Source organism: Geospiza fortis, unplaced genomic scaffold (assembly GCF_000277835.1).
Source record: "Geospiza fortis unplaced genomic scaffold, GeoFor_1.0 scaffold100, whole genome shotgun sequence".
Classification (NCBI taxonomy): domain Eukaryota; kingdom Metazoa; phylum Chordata; class Aves; order Passeriformes; family Thraupidae; genus Geospiza; species Geospiza fortis.
The window spans coordinates 3663864-3684174 of record NW_005054350.1 but is presented as its reverse complement, the minus strand read 5'-3'; the positions used below and the strand labels follow the sequence as shown (position 1 = coordinate 3684174).

The 20311-nt window shown below is 39.6% G+C and overlaps 1 protein-coding gene across 1 annotated transcript in view; it reads right to left on the bottom strand.

Annotated features, from left to right (window-relative positions):
• SPIRE1 (spire type actin nucleation factor 1) overlaps nt 1–20311 on the bottom strand; it is a 109898-nt gene that overhangs the window by 49810 nt on the left and 39777 nt on the right. Inside the window, exon 2 of the mRNA XM_031058866.1 lies at nt 16484–16717. Coding sequence (XP_030914726.1) covers nt 16484–16717 — 234 coding nt within the window. The remainder of the gene's footprint in view (nt 1–16483; nt 16718–20311) is intronic.

Here is a 20311-nt window from a genome sequence, read left to right as displayed (position 1 = left end):
CAATTGCATTGAAGTGCTGAGCACCATGACTCATTTTCTTTCTTAAAATCTTAACACTGCAAAACTATTTGATGACTCTTAACTACTTTTCCATGCTATTAGACTGAATTTAAGCAGGGATGAGAATCTTGATAAAATTTCAACAGACAGCAACTGCAAGACTAACACCCCACTGAACTGTCTCACCTATAAACTTGAACCTCACCCAACAACAGACAATTAAAAGTGAAGATAATTTGTAATCTTACATTTATATGATACCATCTTTAGGTAAATGAGTCTTACAAATATTTAACATAATTACAAACACTTTTGAAAGTACTTAAAACTTACAGTGGTGTCAGGAAGAGAAAAGCAAACTCCACTATACATTACAGACTACATCTCAATTTTTAAGCCAAATCCTGTATTTTTCATGCTCAGTGAACCCTAATCTCACTCTTTATTCGCTTTCTAAGAATGAAGGAAGACCATGATTATCAAAACAGACTTTAAATGAAAGTCAACCTATGTTTTTATGAGATAATGATTATCTCTACTGGACATTTTGATATTAAAATTTCAGTGACTGACTAATTTCATGTGCTAGCGCAAACTTCTTGACAAAGTTGCACTTGTATAAGTTCTCATTTCTACTTGAAAGCCATGAGGGTATTTTTACCCCTCAAATACAGGCCCCTGCATACAGCTGTTTCTGGACTATGTGTTAAGTGTATTGTTACACTGTCTTTACACAGTGGACTAACAACATCCTGCTTCTCAAAGAGACTTGTCTCAAAAGAGCCAATTAAGTGAAAACCAATTCTGCATTCTGTCTTAGTTTCAGAGAAACTGTGCTCTGTTGTTTCTTAGCAGAATAATGGAGGAATTAATAATATAAATATGCAGTAATCTGGATTTGCTAGCTCTCCTTCTTTGACTATTCAGTGGAACATCAATGGGATTATTCATGGGCAAAGGAGAAAACCTACTATTTCTGGGGTTTTTTGCATGAAATGTCAATCCTTGCAACATTTAGCAAAACCACCAGGTAGCCTGTCAGCAACAGCTGCTTTCTAAAGCTCTCTGCTTCACAGGTAGACAAGAGCTTACTGCAACTCTCATCTGTACCACTCACACATCTGCATTTCATGCTGGAGCAGCAGAGTGAAGGATGAGACGGAGGCATCTGGGTAAGAAAACCAGCTTCAAAAGCAGAGCAGAGGCATAGATGGGAAAACACGATAAAACTGGATAATTAAAGGAGAAGGGGAGTGGCTGTGCAAATTCACAGGGCTACCTGTAGTTATTTAGCTAACAGCCCATTAAGCTGTGGAACCACCCTTCACATTATTAAATAACTAAGAGCTGAACAACTGCTAGCAAAGAGCTGCACCCTTGTAATGCTATTTTGTATGTTTGTCTGCCAGGCTACTCAGGCCCTCCTTAGGGCTGGAGGGTGCCTTCTCCTACTCCTGAATTACTGCTTCTGCTCAGGAGAGAGGAGAGTTGGTTTTGTACCAGGATGCTTGGCACATGCAGCAGAGAATGAGGGCAGGATGGAAGCCCTTCTTTCTTCCCCTCTCCCCAAGACCCCACACTGCAGATAAAGCAGTGATTACATGCAGGCTGCTGCTTGAAAAAAAAAGGAGTATTTCAGGAAAAACAGGAGAAAACAGTGAAGTTTTTAAAACAGTTTAAACAAGAAAACAATTTTATCAAAAAGTATCATAAAATATTGGGGAATGACCCTCAAATCAGAAACCAAATCACAGAGACACATGTAGCAAAGGAAGGGGAGAATACTGCAGAACAGAGGCTGCATCTCTCAGTTTTTGAATAATACCCATCAATCTCATCACTACACAGTTCAGATGTTTGTATACATTCTAATTGAGAGCCAATATATTAATGTAAGGCAGTTTATTCATCAGCCACTTAAAATCCAATTAAAATATATCAACTAAAATAAAAACATGCACTTTCCTTGGCAGCAATTTACAGTTCACATACAAAGCTTTAAAGTGTATGTGTGTGTGTGGGAAGCTTGTTTGTTTTTATGTACAGTGCTGAAACTTCTCTCAGTAGGCATAATAATAATAATAATTTGCTTTCATGTTTTGTCCTGAAGCATGACTTTTTTATTCCTATCCAAAAAACAGCTTTCCAGCCACATAACCAAATATACAGCATGACAAAGCATAACAAACTTTTAAACTTCACTCCCAATGAAAAAAATCAAGTAACTTCTAACCAGTCTCATTTTGCTTCCATTAGACCTCAGTGTATGGAAAGCATTTCTACTCCTTCATGTATGCCTACTCCTTATTTGTACAACCTTTGTCAGGGAAACCAGGTCTTGGAACCCTGATTGCATAAAAAAGGCCTACAGAAAAATTCTTTCTCTTCTTCTTCCAGGCAAGTATGCTTATCACTTTTCTCTTAAAATTTATAGCCACTGAATCTACATTGCAATTGTCTTATCAAGCATATTAGTTACATAAATGTTAAACATGCCACTCTAAGATAGGTATGAAAAAAATTATTTAACCCACAATTTATTGATTAAATTGATTAAGTAATTTTGATTCAAATATATATCATTGTTGATTCAAACAGAATAGATATCCAATAAAGCAGAACGTTAAAAGTGTTTAAAAGTGTTATTTTCTCCTCAGTTCCCTCTGTTTGTAGTGCTGGTGCCCTTTTTTGTCCTCTCCCTTACACACACTTCATTCCTCGAAATTGTCTCCAGTATGGTAATTACTAGAAATTGAATTACCTGGAGCCAATGGCCCTGAAATACTCCCTGCACATAGGTGGGATTCACCACCTGTAGGGACTGCAGATGCTGTTTACACTGCCCTGGATGCTCAGAGGCTTGAGGCAAAGACAACTCTGCTGCTTCACTTTGCCTCCACATGTTTCTTCCCATTGGCAGCAACAGGAGTAAAAGTATTTTTTTACCACTCTGTCACTGCATTTTTACCACTCTGTCAAGTATTCAAGGCCAGCTCATGCACCCCAAACTGTGCTGAGTCTGCATTGTGGAGACTGTAGCTGTGCTGCTGGGGCTCTGTCACAGCCTTGCAGTCCATGCCTATACATATTCTTTCTCCCTTGTGATATTAGGAATTACAAATTTTATTTTTGTTAGTGCAGCTGAGGTCAACACAAAGCCCAGTGGGCTGGTCAGGAATCTTTTTTGATATGGAAAATAAAAAATTCTGGATCAAAGCTGTTGCTGACCAAATCACATATAATGCTACAGCATATTTTTCCCTGGTCTGTTGGTCCATTTGCACTTCTATGTGCTCAAAAGATCTTGGTCTCCATGTGAACATTTAGGATGGACAGCTGTAGTGAATTATTAAGCATCTTGCAGTAAATTGATAGTTTTCTTGAAATCTTGGGTCCTGAACTCATAGGAATATATACAAAATATAACCTTCACTATTTCCAATTAAGAGATTGTGAAGATTCTAGTACATTTTAAAGGCTCATCTCTTGATGCAATCTTAAAATATATTAGTTTCCTCACATCATGACTTCTTGGAGGGGAGAGCAATGAGTCTCTGCTTCCAAAAGAGATGAACAACACAGACCTCAACACAAGATGGGAACCCAAAGATGGAGAGCAAGAGAGATTGTCTCTTGCTAATAAACAGAATACAAGAACATTTTTTCCTCTTCCTTAGGGCTTGGCTGTCCTTTCTAACAGTTCCCTTGTTTATTTCAAAATATGCCACTTGTAGAAGTAGGGCAACCCATGCACGTGGGCCAATCTCTGACTGCACAAGCACAGTTTGTTTTATTTTCAAATAAACTTCCCTGTACTTTCAAATGCTGAGCATTCTTCTGGAAATTAATTTACTTGCACACTCAGAAAAAGATGCATTGGAAAACATTATATATAGTTTAAAGTAGTTGAAGAATCTTTCCAACTTTTATTACCTTGCTTTTAATTAGTATAAAATAATTTTGCACTTTAGGTTACTTCAACCATATCAGAATAGTCTTACCATTCTTATCTGAGAAGGAACCTTACAGAAACAAGTATGTTCCTCACTAAAAGAGAAAGTTCAGGGGGAAAAAAACAAACAGCAAAAAAACCCAACAATAAAAAACCCCACACACCACACCCCAGCCACCTCTTCATCAAAATCTTATTATCTGAAGGGAAAAAGAGAAAATGGAGGTAGGCAAACCATTTTTCTAGTTCTCCAGTCAAGGCTGCATGACTGCTTTGTTTTCAAACACAGCCCTTGAAAAAATTAAACAATTTTGTGCCAAGTACTCTGAGGACCTGCACCATAGGTAATTATTTACCTGTTCTCAATTACGCATCATGAAAGATATATCTCTATAAGTCAGGCAGGAACTCCCAGCTCAGTTCTTCAACTTCAAAGCTACCTTTAAACCCCTGGCACTTGCAGAGGCATCTACTACATGTCCATTGAAATTGATGCTTTTACATGATAAGTCTATCAATGCCTTCTAAAGCAGAAATATAAAGGGAATTTTATCTCTGGAAGGCAATTAATACTGTATTGACCTCAGTCCAGAGGGAGCAAGGTTATCAAAGGGGTGATCATGGTAGAGCACTCTCCTGCATGTACTCAAAGACCAATTGTTACTCTTGGACAGCTCTTTTCTATACTAACATTTTTTCATAATAAAACCACTTTTGAAGGCTGAAAAGTCAGAGCAGTCATATTTCTAGAAAGCAGGACTTAGAGCAAAGTACAGCAACTAGAAATGCAAGGATACACATCTATTTCAAATATTGCTACCTTCAGAAAGATGAAAGGCAGTTTAACATCAACTTCATACTGAAGGTTATAGCAAAGGATAAAGGGACATACCTAACACATTGGCAAAGTGCCTCAACTGGAGTTAGTCAACAGCTCTGAACCGAATTTCGGATGTACCATCACATCTACCAAAAGTCTGGTGTAAAACTGCTGAGTGTTAAAGTTCACAGATTGTTCTGTCAGCAAAGATAACTTAAAACATCATTCTCTTGTCAAAAAGCCCAAAACTGTTTCTAGAGGACTTTTTGCCAGTATCCTGAAGTACACATCAGTGTCCCACAAGAAAGTCAGCTTCAAAAGGAATCTGAGGGAGGCAGGGAAGGCAAGAGGGGATCAGTTCCCTCAAACTCTGCATGACACCAGCAAGGAGCTGCCAAGAAACCACTCTGCTTGCAGCACCTTCATTAAAAGGCCTAGATAGCTGCCAAACTACCTTCAAAGAGAGGTTAGCTTTATCTGCCAGAGTGGTAAAGAAAATTAATAATCCTTTTATTGTGGTAGGCATGTAAGACAAAAGAGGTTTGTGGGGGGTGTCTAGTTATCTTGCTGGTTATCTCCCCTCGGCTGCTCGCTGCCCTGCACCCATGCACAAGCAATACCTGCCCAGAGATTACAAACCTCCTGAGTTTCACCTTCACAGCAGCAAGTGTCCTGAACACAACAGAAACACCCATCCTGTTCTACCTGCTAGCTTGACCACAGAGCCAGGCTGAGGGAGGTGGGTGCCATCCATCCCCTGGCCACCAGGAGAGCACCTGCAAGGAGCAGGGATGTTGCCTCTCTCCCTCTCCAAGGCAGGAAAGCAAGCCCAACTCAGTGTTCTGAGGTGAGATTTTTTGGTTTTAAAGGTTTCTGGTACAGGCAGATCTCAGCACTTCTGCTGAAGGCGACATCATGAGGCCAAGTCTCTCTGGCAACCAGACCTCACTGGAAAGTCCCCAGCAAAGTGCCTTGGCTCCAAACACAGTAGGCACCATTACCAGGGCAAGAAATTGCAAACCCTCCTTTGCTCACCAGCACACTCAAATGTGAAAGGGACTGACATCACCCTTTTAAAAGGACCACAGTGGTTACTTTCAAAGTAAAGCTGACCACATGTTGACCTCCAGTTACATTGCCCCAGATGAAAAATCAGGGCAACTGTTTAAGACACCAAATGACATCACTTTAATTAATGAAACCTGTCTATCAACATAATTCACTTAAACACTTGTCACGTTCAAAGCTGCTTTAAAATTACTTTGAAGGGATTTATGGGAACTGTCCCCAGCTTTCTTCATCAAGCTAAGGTACAAGAATCCCTTCACTTTCTATATGGGTTTATAAGAAATTAAACACAAGGGCAAACACAAGGACAAAATTAACTCACTGAGTATTTTTATTTCCAAATGTGTGTTGCCTGGAAAACATATTCCTTTTTTTTTTACCTCTGAGCCATTAAAAATAGTTCTAAGTGTGACATGCTGCTTCTGTCCAGACATGAAAAGACTTAATAAATCTTGCTAATACTGGCCTGAACTTCAGGCTTTTTCATTTACTTAATATCACACACTACCACAGAAGATTTTTTAAAAAACAAGCCCTATAGCTCACTTTCTTCACTTAACACCGTCATGTTTTTACACATCACCTTACCATTTTGCCATTCCAAAAGGTGGATTGAGGATAGTGACATCTTACACCTACCTATGTAAGTATATGTGACTGTATAAAATACATATATGGGGGCTTGTTACATACAGTATGATATAACAGACTGGGAGATGTGAATTGATTAGAACAGTCCAGTTCATAAAGAGTTTTGGCTTCATGAAAATTTGCTGATTTAAAGCAAATGTTGGTCTTAATGCTCACATCACGAAATCTTGGCATGCCAAAAAGAAAAAACAAATACAATTGCTCATTAGGACCTTCTCGTCCCAACTCCAAGCCTGCTTTGTCCTAAGAGAAGGCAAAAAGCCCCAAACCTAGTCAACTTGCTCCAAAAACCCCAACCATACAACTCTCTTTTGGCTTAAATCACCCAAAGTATCATGTTCTTCCCTGCCAACAAGTGCAATAACTACAAAACAAATGCCTGGTTTTTCTAGCGCTTAAAATCAAGTTTCTAGCCTCTTTCTCTGAGATAAATAGATAAATAATAACAAAACAAAGGGTTTTGTTTTCTCTTCAGTGCAGAGGCAATAAAATGCCTGTTTTCCATTCACCCAAGCTTCCGAAATGAATCCTCCTAGTGCCTTCTGTACAGCCTTTACACAAAGCCAGCTGAGAGCAGCGTGTGAAGCTCTGCCACTGCGTGCAGCTGCCTGCCCTTAGCACAATCCCTGAGCTCTCTGTCCTTGTCAATCCCTCAGATAAATACTCCTCCTGAGAGGGTTTAGTTTGGGTCTCCAAACAACACCTACTCATGGTTGCTACTCAGTGCTGCCAGTTTGCTTTGCCTCCTCACATAAAATCCCTGAATTCCCATGCCTGCTATCTTTCTATAGCATCCAGGCTGCCCTACATCTTCCCTTCAGTAAAAGCTCTGCCAAGCTCAGTAGATTCAAAGAATTTATCTCTTGGGACCACTTGACTCAGTTGCACAGACTAGTGTGAGTTATCTGAAAGGCTGCTAGGTTAAAACATTCAAATCATTCTCCACAATTCCACATATCCAGCCCACGTATGAAGAAGCTTTGGAATGTATGGCCCAAAGTTTGCAGTGAGGCAAACCTGAAACTACATGAAAAGTGCCCGGAAGCCATCACCCAGAAGAATACTGCTTTTCCCGTTCTGTTATTTCATTAAAAATATTTACAAGTCAATCACTTAAAACACACTCAGGGCCATGCATCCTGCAGACAATAATCTTTTGAAAGCCACCTCTCAGGACTGCTTCAGTTACAGCACTATTTAGGGATGTTGGAAGTAAATGCTTTAAACAAAAACCTACTGTCAAAAAACTTTTACTAAAAAATGCAAAACATGCTCTGTCTTCAGACCAATCTTTGGAATAAATATGATATCCTGCCTTTTAGATGTGCATCTTCAGGGGTCAGCACAATCTAGCAGACACTGTTTATTTCTTTGTATCAAATGGCCTTATCTCACTTAAATATTTTTCTAAAATACAACATGCAACAGTACCCTAAGCAAAAGGGAGCAGAAAATAGTATAATGGGAGCATAGTAGTCAAGAGCATACCAAAAAAAAATCACATAGATAAAAGAGAGTGATTATTATTTTGAACAATTAATGGTACTTTTAAATCAATTCTATGACCTCTCTTCCAAATGTTTAATTTCTTTTTATACTGTTACTGGCACTGAAATAAATGTGCCAAAAGAAATTTTGCCTCAAGCCCAAGGCTCCCTCTTGAATAATTCAAAAGCAAGAAGATCACAGTGGCTTAATTAAAGGGCCTTCCCTCTGTTTCTTTATTTTTCCCATGTTGCTGTTACAGGACAATATGCCTCTGTAAGGAGTTAAGTAATTTTGTAGCATCTATGCTGCTTCTATTTTCTTTGCCAGTGCAATTATACCATTATAAGTGACTCTGGACTAGCAATATTGACAAATAAAATGCAGATAGTTTTTTACATAGTTGCTATCAACAAGATAAACTTTTTAGCACACTCCCATTCAGTGATTTACTTCCTGGCAAGAACTAGAAAAGGCAAAACTTCCACAGCCACTTTCCCTCTTAACCTCTCTCCTGAATAGGCTGATGGATTGTGAGGCTCTAACACCTCAGAGAAGTTAGGGACTCCACAATTTATAGAGGACCAGCACTCGTAGACTCTGCCACTGGACCTTTTCTTTTAGCCTGGAAGCTGTATCATATTTTACCCCAGCTAAATTAGACTAATTAAGAAGTTCTCCCCCACCCCACAAGTCCTGCTTCTTTCATGCCTGTAGAGCACTAGAGCTACAAGAACACCCACAGTGCCCATTTCAAATGAGCTGCAGATGCACAACATAAAAACTGCAGAAATAAGTTCATCTGCTGTTTTGAACATGGTCAGTGAGTGCAGTCACTGGAAATCTGCAGCACACAATACTACATGAGAAAACTGCCCATCACTTTTGCATGTCACCATTAGTTTATCTGTCTACTGAAACACATATCCCACACATAATGGAAGTAATACAGGGGGTCCTGGGAAGCTACACTGGAAATCCCTCATGGGTTACCCCCTGTGGGATGCTGGCATTACATGGAATGTAAATCAAACACTTGTACCTTACAGGCATGATAGAAGATGTCATGTGAGCCTGTGTAAGAATTGCCTTCACTTCTGAAGAAGCTAAAGGAGCCTGCAGAGATAAAAAGCCGCCAGCAACACCACAAACATCCAAGCCTACACGGGTAGAAAGGATTCTGACAAGATGAACCTTCGCCAAATCCTAACGTAAGACAAGCTGCTGTCCTGGCTTATTTTTCTGAGCAGATCTACTGCCTTTACCAGGCTGACAGCAAATCTGAAAAACCCATCACAGCCTTATGTGCACTTAGCACTTTTAACACCTGGAGAAGAGGGGAGGTTAAGAGTTGGAGAGGGAGACTCAGGCAGATCCCTCCAGCTTTGGCCAGGTCAGGCAGCACTGCTTTGCTGAGTGCTGCAGTTAATCTGCAGGGCAGAGAAGATGGGGATCCTTTTTGTAATTGTGGCTCTGCTCTTTTCCTTCTTTGTTTTGGGTCTCTAGAGCTTTACTGTGTTAATTGACCATTACCCTGATTTCCAGTCATCACTTAGAACTTCAAATTAATCTGATCAAACAGAACATACCTTGTGAGAGTAAACACTCATTGATTTACTTTAGTCTCCAGGGTATATTTTAGGCAGCACAGGCTCACACAGATTCTTTGATACTTCAGATGTATTCTTTCTTACAGAATGCTTTGCACATTTTCAAACTTGTATTTTTTATGGAATAACTGGAGCTCTGTCATGACAAATTCTGCCTTTTATGCATTATGGGCCACCATCACCACCAAAGAATCCTTCCACCTGCACTAAAATATGGAACTTTATTTTTACCCTTGTATAAATTATTTATAATAATTACAGCATAAAAAAGACAGAGGGAAAAAGTCCCTGCCCTACTGTGCCTCTTTTAGATGCACAAGGGCCCACACACAAATTTCAGGTGTATTCTAACCTCCCCATAAAAATAATCTGAACACCCCATCTGTGTTTCCTGTTTTTGTTGGACAACTCCTTGGATTCCTCAGACTATTTTAGACCTTAGACAGGTTATACCAGTATAATTATGTGAATTATGGGTACAGGGTTTTTAAACCAGTGTAGATGTGCTACTGTGAGCCATAAATCATTGCAGGAAAGGTCATTTGGCTTTGTCTCCCAGCCTGGAGTAAGACACTCCAATCTATCTAAGCCCATACTGATGGAAGGAATGTTTCCAAGAATAATTAAAGTAAGGAAGACAAAAAGTTCTTCTTTTTAAATGGAAAGACCAAGGTCTTGAGGGACAACTTCCTTGCAAGTACCTCAGGTACAAGCCCTTCATATCAAAGCCCTATTATTATTGTTAAATACTTTTATTTTTAATATCAGCAACACGGAGATATTGCTCATACATTACAAACACTCGAACATGCAGAGAGACACTCCTGCTTAATTTTGCACAGTCGGTCCTCAGCTCATCTCTGTGGGGCTGCACAGCACAGGACTTCCAACACTGGCTCTGGCCACGACTCAGCCAGGAGCACTGTTTACTCTGCACCTGCACAGTTGTGTTTGCAGATGAAAGAACTGATTAAAGAACAAAGGCAAACAAATAAACTTTTGGGATGCTTTGATGACACATAGGTGACAAAGGTCCCAGCAAAGGTGACAGCACAGACATGAGAAACACTCTGTGTTTTGAATGAATAGCCATGATGCACAAGGCTTGCCTGGACAAGAGAAAAGCAGCAGGTTTACTGCATTTCTAAGACAACTCCAAGTTCTCTCAAAGCACAGTGAAAGAATAAGAAAAGGCCTGTGGATGGGTCCTATTCAGCCAAGATCCATCTATTCCTTTGCTAGTCCAATCTCAGTGGTGATTGTTTTGTAGGAGTTCCAAGGGGAATGGTTGAGCACATGCTCACCTCCTGAGCACAGGAGATGAGCCCTGGTCCTTGTGACTTCACTGCTGAACTCAGAGCTCCCACTTCTGTCAGTGCAGCAGAGAGAAAGAGAGGTGTGTGTGGCCAGGAGGTGTGCTGACCCAAGCTGTCTACCTGGTCAGAGCAGCACCATGAAACTGCACCTTCAGAGGCCCACACTGCCCAGGGGCATCCACCCAGTGGTGTCCTGTCATTGCAGTGTGAGATGGGGCTGTGTTTACAAAATCACTCTGTGACATTTTGGGGTTTCTTTCTAGCTGACAGTCCCCAAAGGGTTAAACTGCAAAAAAGGAACAGCCAAAGGAGAACCTGCCTTCCTCAGAACTTAAGAGGTACAAAAACTAGATGGCTGCACTTTCAGAGACCCAAGCAGATGGGACAGGAGGTTTCCCAATATTACAAAGGGGGTCTCAGACAGCAGGTCTGTGTGACTGAAGATCCCCAAGTGGAATATGATAAATTTTTGTTCAAGCCAGCAAGTACTGTGAGAAAAAAAGTGAAGAGAACTGAGGACTTCCAACCCACTGTAATTTCAATGTCTCTCCATGCACATGAGACAAAAATCATGTTTTTCTAAAATGAGATCCACCAAGATACAGACTAGCACATAAACGTGTGAGTACAGGATTCAAGAGAAAGGAAAAGATCAATTGTTGTCTTTTTTGAGCATTTTCACAAATGGCCAACATTGCTGCATTCCTTTTTAATATAAAATGAATTGGCAACATCTGGGACTTTACCATCTCAGTAAGTTTCCAACTCATCAGCAGCTTCACACAGAGTTACAGCATACACAGCAAGTTGCTTGTTTGGAAATGAAGCATAAATTTCAGGCTCATACAAAAATGCTTAAGCCAGCCCAGCCTTAAACTGAATTACACTCACAGAAAGCTGCACCTTACTAAGCTTGTACTGGACAAAATTATGGGGTTTTGAATTCCAGTAACATGAACTCTTTAACTGTCTGTCATAAACAAATATCCTGACTTGTTTTTAACTGCATTTTCTGGTTTCTCTCTGACAGGTTCCCATATTATACTTACATGGGGTCACAGCATCTATATGATAATAGTCCTCAGACTCAGAAGGAAGTCTCCAAAATACTTAGATCTAAATGTAGATCTTCTTATCCTGCCTATAATTGCAGTGAGACAGGACATACTTTTCTTTTCCCCTATAATCCTACACATGCCATTGATGGTAGATCTGTTCTACTATCAGAGTACTCAAAATTAAACAGAGGCAGATCAATATCACCACTGTAAATTTCCAGCTGAAAGGAGTCAGCCATATCCTTGAACTACCAAGACATATGAGTCATCTAGACATACAAGTTTCTCATCTCATGACCATGCCAATGATCAAAAAAACTGAAATGGGAGAGAAGGAGTGTTTAAGGTTGAGCGAAACAATTTATTCTTCCTCTTTGCAAAGCACAAACATAATTTTCTACCAATAAAAATATTGCAAACTGCAGCCTTGTTTACATTTCTTATAGCGAGATAACACAATACTGACTATGCTGCTCTGAAAAAAAATTTCATGCAAATTAAGTTAGCATGGAGATCTTCTATGTATGAGTTTTGTTTATTGTGAGACCTGGGCAACTCATTCACCTTTGTGAAGCAGCACTTGCATGACAGTTAATTTTTGGTCAGAACTAACAAACACTATTACTGAACTTCTTACAAGCAATTAGGTAAGGCCCGGGACCCGAAGCCATTGAGCACCAGAGACCATCCACCTGCATTTTGTCCTAGACAAGAAGGTGTGGCTTGGCTACAGATAAGGCTCCTGTTAAAAGCTGAGTTAACTTTTGGGATGAAAGGTGAACATAAGAAAGAGAAAGATATTGGTTCAGGAAGGGTGCTGCCTCCTTTCTGTACCTTCTACAAGACCTGCAGAATAAGGTAGCAAAGCAGTGACAAAGGTTAGTGCTGTGACTTGCAGGCACAGCTGACAACACCTCTACAACACCTCTGCTCTGCAGAAGGGCTGAGGCAAAGTCTAGTACTGGCAGTGGTGATTTGGCTACAATAATGTTCAAATCTGGAACAAATGACAGGCTAGGATGGCCGTTCAGCCCAGCAAATACCAGCACAGAATAAAACCTGCTAGCACTGCCTTATGAGGTTACCTTTACATCCAGAATTAGAAAGGGGTGTTGACCTAGACTGAAGTGTAATACAGTAACTGGGTTTAGGGCTGGGGCTCAAGCCAGCAGATATTGATAAATCGCAGCTTAGAAAGTGCCTCAGGGTTAACAGGAAGATGTTGTTTGTTTAAACCATCTGTCTGCAGAGATCTGTGGGATAAGGAGTGTGATAATGTTAAGACTAGGAGTGGAATTAGGGTTTGAGCATACTCTGGAAGAGGTTGATAAACTGCATCATCTTGTCTCAGTATCAGGGAGGGCCCCATGCTGTGATAAAGGCGCCACATGACAGGACTTCCCACACCCTTAGCAAGCCCAACACTGCCCAGCATGCCAGGCCTTCTCTGTCTATTCTCTGTTGACCAAGGCTTCCCAAGGTGTATGTGTGCTGCCAACCTGTGCTCCTGATCCCTGGGATTACTGTGCCTTGTGTACATGCAGAGCCAACCTGGCACTCCCACACGTACAGATTTCCTGAACCACAGAGCACAGTGTGTACACACAGTGGATGGGGTGGGGAGAGGGACTCAAACAAGGAAACATCTGTCTGAAAATGTCCAGTCTTTGCTGTCTCCATTTCTCCCCTCATTTGCAGCAGGGCTGGCAAATCAGAAATACATCAAAGACTAAAAGCTTCTGGTAACCAATGTCTCCTCTCTTTGCAGATGCATTTTTAAAAACAGTAGGTCAAATCTGGGCAGCAGGTTGGTCCTGCCAAGGAAATCAGAACCTAAATCAGCCAAATACACCAAGAAGCAGCACAAAAGCTTGTCTGTGTCTTCCCTGCTGGCTTTGCCAATGATGATCTTGGCAGTACTATTTAGCACTTACCCTTTTCCCCGTTCTTGGGAATCAGTGTTTGCCATATTACTCAGCATTTTCCAGGCTAGGGGGAGGGTGCAGGATCGACCTTGCTTACTTCACATTACAGAAAAACCTGACATATCTTAACTACCTCTGTTTTTTAATCACAAAATATGCTCACCCAAGTTAGTGATTAATGGTGAAAAGTTCAGTTTTAGTGTCCAGACAAAGACAGTTTTTGGAGGAGGAACCATATAATCACTTTTCAAGGACAAAATAATTTCCAGACCAGAGACTACATAGTTAAAAACCTTAAAAAACAGTATTAGTAGCACACAGGCCATCACTACCATTTTCCAAGCTTGTGATGTAGAGAATGCAGGGGAGGCAAGAACAACAGTTCTCAATTCAATGAGCAAACCTGCTTCAGCATTCACTGCAAACTGTGGAGGAAAAAGCTTTGCAGTGAGTCTTGCCAAGAGGATCTTAAAATAATTGAACCTCATGGTCACAAGACCACGCATTACTGTTGTGAAACAGTCACTGGGTAAATAAGGGTGTAGCCTCTAACATTTTACCACTGCTGGTGGGGGGAAAAAATAGGAGAAAGCAACATGCAGAAGATGGTCTGACCCCTAAAAAGGTATTAAGTCAGGAAAAAAAAAGATCTTGTAAATCTGCACTCATGTCAAAAACATGGCAGAACAATGCTGCCATTCTAGTCCTCTCAATGCAGTAATAACACTGAGTAGAGAATAAAGGTAATTTGCAGAGTTAAGCCTGCAGCACATAATTAAGGCAAAAACAACAACAGAAATAAAAGAGAATTCCAAGGGATGTAGGAGTAGAAATCAGGATGATGTACAAATGACAGCTGACCAGTTCACTAAGATGAAGTCACAGAAGCAGTATATGTCCAGGATGATATAAAACTATTAACAAAATATGATGAAGAAATAAAATTTAAGATGCTGATTTTAAAACATAGAAACAGGCAGATAGCTCAGACTAGCAGAGATATTAACAAAGCCAAATGAACAGGATGTTATTCCATGGCATTAACCATTGAAACCTGTTGAATTTTCTTATTGCTTTTGATTTCAGGGATGTTTACACCAGTGTACCTAAAGGAGTTCAGCAAAGTTTTCCAAATTTATCTTTTATTGTTTGCAGAAATCAAGTTAAGAACTTGCAAAATAATCACTTCCTCAAAGCCACTGTCTTCAGCTCTGTGTATACAAAGGTCTTGTCTGCCTCTGCACTAAGTGAAACTTTCACTTATCAATCTTATCAAAACATTTATCAAAAAGTTCAGCTGTCACCAATTCACAGCATTTTGCCAAACTGGGGGAAAAGGAAGAACGTATCCCATCAGTCTTCTAAATTTCCTCTAGACTGTCTGGAGCAGCTTGCATGGGGGCTTAGCAGGGTGCAGCTGGCCCCCTCTGGGTGTCAGGGAGAGGCAGACGGGGGAGAGAGCAAAGCACTTGAACGCAGCAACTCAGCAAGGCTGGCAGGGGCAGGGCTTGAAGGGCAGAGCACTTCAGCCAGCCAGGCTCTCCCCATCACAGGGAGCAAAAGAACATTTCAATTATTTCTCCCTCTGGCCTCTGCTTCTCTGAGGCAGGGAGGAAAAACAAAGGCGTAAGTTTCCTAAGAGTTTCTCTCTACTGTTAACCCAGAAGAAGTGCAGGGGTTTAGTGGGGTCTTTTTCCTGAGTGTCAATGTGTTCTGATGTGTTCTGATTTGGGACATTCTTCTAGCCTCAACTTCCACCATGACACTTAATTTATGTGGCGCACTAAGCTCCTGGTCCTTAGATATGACTTGCATTTATGAAGAAGCACTATAAATGGCTCAATCCTCTGGTACAAGTTAGCATGTTTTCCAACCTATATTAAGATCAGATTATTTACAAGTTAAACTAATTACACTATTTTTTTCCAACCACACTTATTAATACCTCTGTCTGTAATAAGAGCTCACTGGGCTCTAAAACATGCACACATTACTCTGTAGAAAACAGAAGGTAATACTTTTAAATGATTATTCACAGTCGCCCAGATAACATTAAAGAACTTGTCACAATTAAAATTCATAAGCTACATTTCTGAATTTCACAACTCAGGTCAAGAACTGCAACCCTAATGATCACCAGTGAAATACTGTGTCCTGACTCACTCCATCCAAATAAGCTACTAGTACAAAAGCACTGCGGTGCTTCAGGAGGGAAGGGTGGTAAGTGAAGGAACTGATAAGAAATAATTACCCTAATAACCTGCTAATGAAAAGGTGAATTAATTGAAACACACCATGAAGTATCCAAGAGTACACAAAGTAATTCAGCAGATGTTTACACTGGAAGGCTGACTATCCAGTGCAGGGATTAAATCAGATTGTGATGTTAATGGCACATGCAATGCTAAAGTTGATCATGGATTTTCTGTTGCCTACTGTCAAGCTTGAAATAATGCTTCATGTCATTTTCACAAACAAACCTTATAAAAGGACCAGGGAAATCAGAAAATGACACAGCCAGTATCCCACAGAATATTAATGCAGAAAACAGAGTTTTCTCATTGACAGAACTATCATATAAACTGCCCACTACTGTACCTTCATGACATCTTTATAGGAGTGAATGGCTGCAACTTCTTCTTTGTCATCATCGTCATCCTCCACTCCTTCATCCAGAGCATCATACCCTTCATCCCTACTCCCATCTGTTTCTGTGGCATTAGTCATGTAGTCAATAAGCTGTTCCAGTGGAGGACTTAATTCCCTCTCTTCATTTTCCTTCAAACCATAGTCCAGGGCTTTATATATAATAATCCCTAGTGATTCAATAACCTGTATAAACAAAAAAGAAATATATATTAATGCCATTTACATGAACGAAGAGGTCAGGTGAAGAACAACTTTTTCTGGTGTTTGTATAACAGACCCAGCAACTGAGAGGGCAATAAACATCAAAATCTAACAGAAAAATTATCTGCTAATACCTATAGTAGCACTTGAGTAATTCAGCATAGAACAAGCAAGAGCAGCTCATATCACATGCCTACAGCTTTCTTATTTCAATATTTGAAATAAAAATTCATAAAAACATAACAGGACCTTTTAAGGTTATTTTCCCTTTTTCCTTCTGATACTTCAAACCTCAAAGTAACATTACTCTACTATGTAAGACTATATTGCGCACACATAATCTTTTTTTGTGGAGCAGGTAGGAAGAAATTCAAAGAAAGAATAAACTAACATGAGATGCCTTCTTCGTCTCACAGCTTAATGGCACTTGGAAACTGCCCTTCAGTTTGTGTCTCTTCACTGCCCTGAGAGGTGTCTGGACACAGCTGTGGATGTCCCAGCATTACTCACTGAGCACTGGGACAGCAGCCCAAGGACTCCTTTGCCTGCTGCACAGCTCTGGAGGCACACATTTGCCACTGAAACTGCCAACAACTGTATTCCATAGTGATGAGATTGTACCTCAATTTTTCATTGAATTGAGGCTTCTTATTTGTGCCCTGTCAAGAGCAAAGCAAACCAATGACGTCTTACTCAGTGTGAGCTCGGAAAAGATTGTCCTGAACATCCCACAATGATGAATGCACATTTTCTCTCTTGACATTAGTTATTTTCCTTATGAGCAATATCAAAGCCTCTGGAATGTTAAAGATGTAAATAATGGCATTTCAAACTGAGGAGCTTGAAAATGGGTATTAATGAAGAGGGAAGGGAAAATGGGATTGCAATAGTAAACCACAAGAAGGTAATGTCACTGCTGGGAGATCCTTGTCTGACAACGGAAGTAGGACTGGAGTTATTGTATGTAATCTCTGATCTTCCTTGTGTGTTGGGATAGATAGCATGTCATGGAAATTAGCAGACTCCAGTGTAGGAGTAGTTGGCACAGCAGCAACTTTAATAACAGGAGCATTTCTAAATATACCAAACCTTGTCATCAAATGACATTTCTCTAATCTGCCTTTCTGCAGCATCCTGGTCGACACACTTTTTACTGCAGAGTTTTGAAATTCTTTTTGAGGAAATAGGACAACACAAAGGGATTCTTAAAACATTAAATTTTACTCTAGCTGCTTACTTATTTCAGCAAAACAAAGTATTTTTGGTCTGAGAGGCTGGAGGTTAGCAAAGACTTAAAATCGTTTCCCATTAGTTTATTTAGACAGACGATTCAATGATTGCTGTAGTCTGACAGCTTTACACTTGTGTACTTCATTCCTCTGTTGGGATTACTTTGCAGTGCAAATTCACTTTGCAGGACAGTGGCTAATAAACAAAAAACAAATTAAAAATCCAATATATAAACCACTTTATTTTATAATTTATTTCCAATAATTTTGTTAACTTGGTTCAATATAAAAATTTTGCACATGCTAAACCCTTGAAATGTGTTCATACATATTTATTTTAAAATACAGCTAGGGAAAGTGATTAGGCAAATTAGTGAAGAAGAAAAACCTGTATGTGTTTTTTAAGTTCAAAGAACAGCTTCTGTCTTGAGGAGTGCTATTGAGACAGGAAAGTATGTCAGGGAAGCATCATAGCTTTCTTGCTCAGCTCCTGTACCCTTCCCCTGACTTCTGTCATGACTCAATTTGGAGACAGGACACTGCACCATACAGACCTTAAAAAAGCTCTAAAAGATTAAACTCCTATTTGTAGTATATCTTGCTCACTTCTTAAGGAAGCTGTTTTGCACTAACTGTCTTGTAAAACTTGTATTGTTAAAAAAAAAACCTAACTGAAAATGTAGAATCACACAAAGTAAAATATATTAATTCCAATGGTAAACATGTATTTCCTGTAACTCAGGTGCTGAGTATAATCCCAACATACACCCCTTCAGCAACTGAAAGGGAACAAAGAATAGCAGTTTGAAGGAAACTAAAATCAAAATTAAGTATAACTGAATAATCATTTTGATACTTTGAGCACCTAGGAATAAACACAAAATGAATAATTTCTAACTTTAATAAAAAGTACATTTGAAAGGGCTTAGCATACATGAAGACTGAAATGTCTGGATCAGATGCAAAGTAAATTATGTCTTGTGCCATGCAGTGATGGCTGCTGAACACAGCTTCTGGATTTTGCTACCAAAACTGCAAAAAAATAGAAGAGGGAGTGGATAAAGAAAGTACACTCTCTGCCTTCTTCTGTTTGGGAAGAGGATTAAGGCATTCAAAAGCACCGTGGCTAAAACTGGATGACAGCTGCTGCTTTCTTTGATGTACCAGCAGTGGGGCTTCTGCAGCTCAGGAATATGGTTTGTGCATTTTTATGTGCTATGGACAGATTCCATAATGCATGCAAAGCTGACACAAGAGGAAAGCCTGTAACAGCATCAAGTCAGAGCTGTAGTTCAGTCTCTCAGCTCCTTTGTTTGGACATGTGATCAAAACCATATTTACTCATTGTCTGTATCACACATTCTTCTTGGTGAAAGACAAAGCAGCAAACAACTTAACTAAGTAACTTTGCTTTGACTTGCATTGCAACTGAAATGTTCAGTGCTTTCAGGAGTATCAGTTTACCAAGGATCCTGTAAACCACACAATTGCCATACAATTATTAAACAAAAGTTACAGAATTGTCAATGCTTCTTCCCATGGATAAAACTATTAAGGCAACTTCATACAAATAAAACTTTTAGGTCTATATAACTAGAAGCAAAATACACAAGTCAACTGACTGCTGCTTCAGCACATGAGTGCTGTCACTCTACCTGTAATACAAATCCAATACAAACAAAAAAAAGGAAAACCTTTTCACAACTAACTGGATGAATTGATAAATAAGAGGGGTTTTTGAGTTGGATAATCAGGGACTGTGACTTTTAAAAAAATTTTAAAGCATCAAATATTTATAAAGAAATCACACGTTCTAAACTCTACTGTTGGCCAATTTAGCAGAAAATAAAAACTTCTGGCACCTAGCAAGTGACAAGCACTGATATAGTCTTCAATTATATGTGAAAACAGATATATATTAAGAAAAACAAGGGTAAAAATGGACCTAGCAAAGCTTTTTTAAACCACAAAGTTGCACATTTACACCCCAAAACAACTGCATAACACTGAAATAAATGTCATTAGTAACAGTAAATAATGCTGTTTAACTCAGGTTAAAAAAAAATAAAGTCCCGAACCTTGGATTTTAGAACATATTTGCACCTGATTGATTTACATTTCACCAAAGATCTGACCTCTGGAAATCAATCAGTGGATAAATAAATTTTAAAAATAAACAAGGAAGCCTGTATTATTAAGCTTTACACCTTCTCATCAAGTTCTTTTGAAAGTCATGGCTTGAGACCAAAGAAAAGCCTCAACATACAAGCACTTCCCACAGATTGAACTTGTACTTTGCTGTGCTGAAATCATTAGTGAAAGGGCAACTTTGTCCCACCATGAGCAT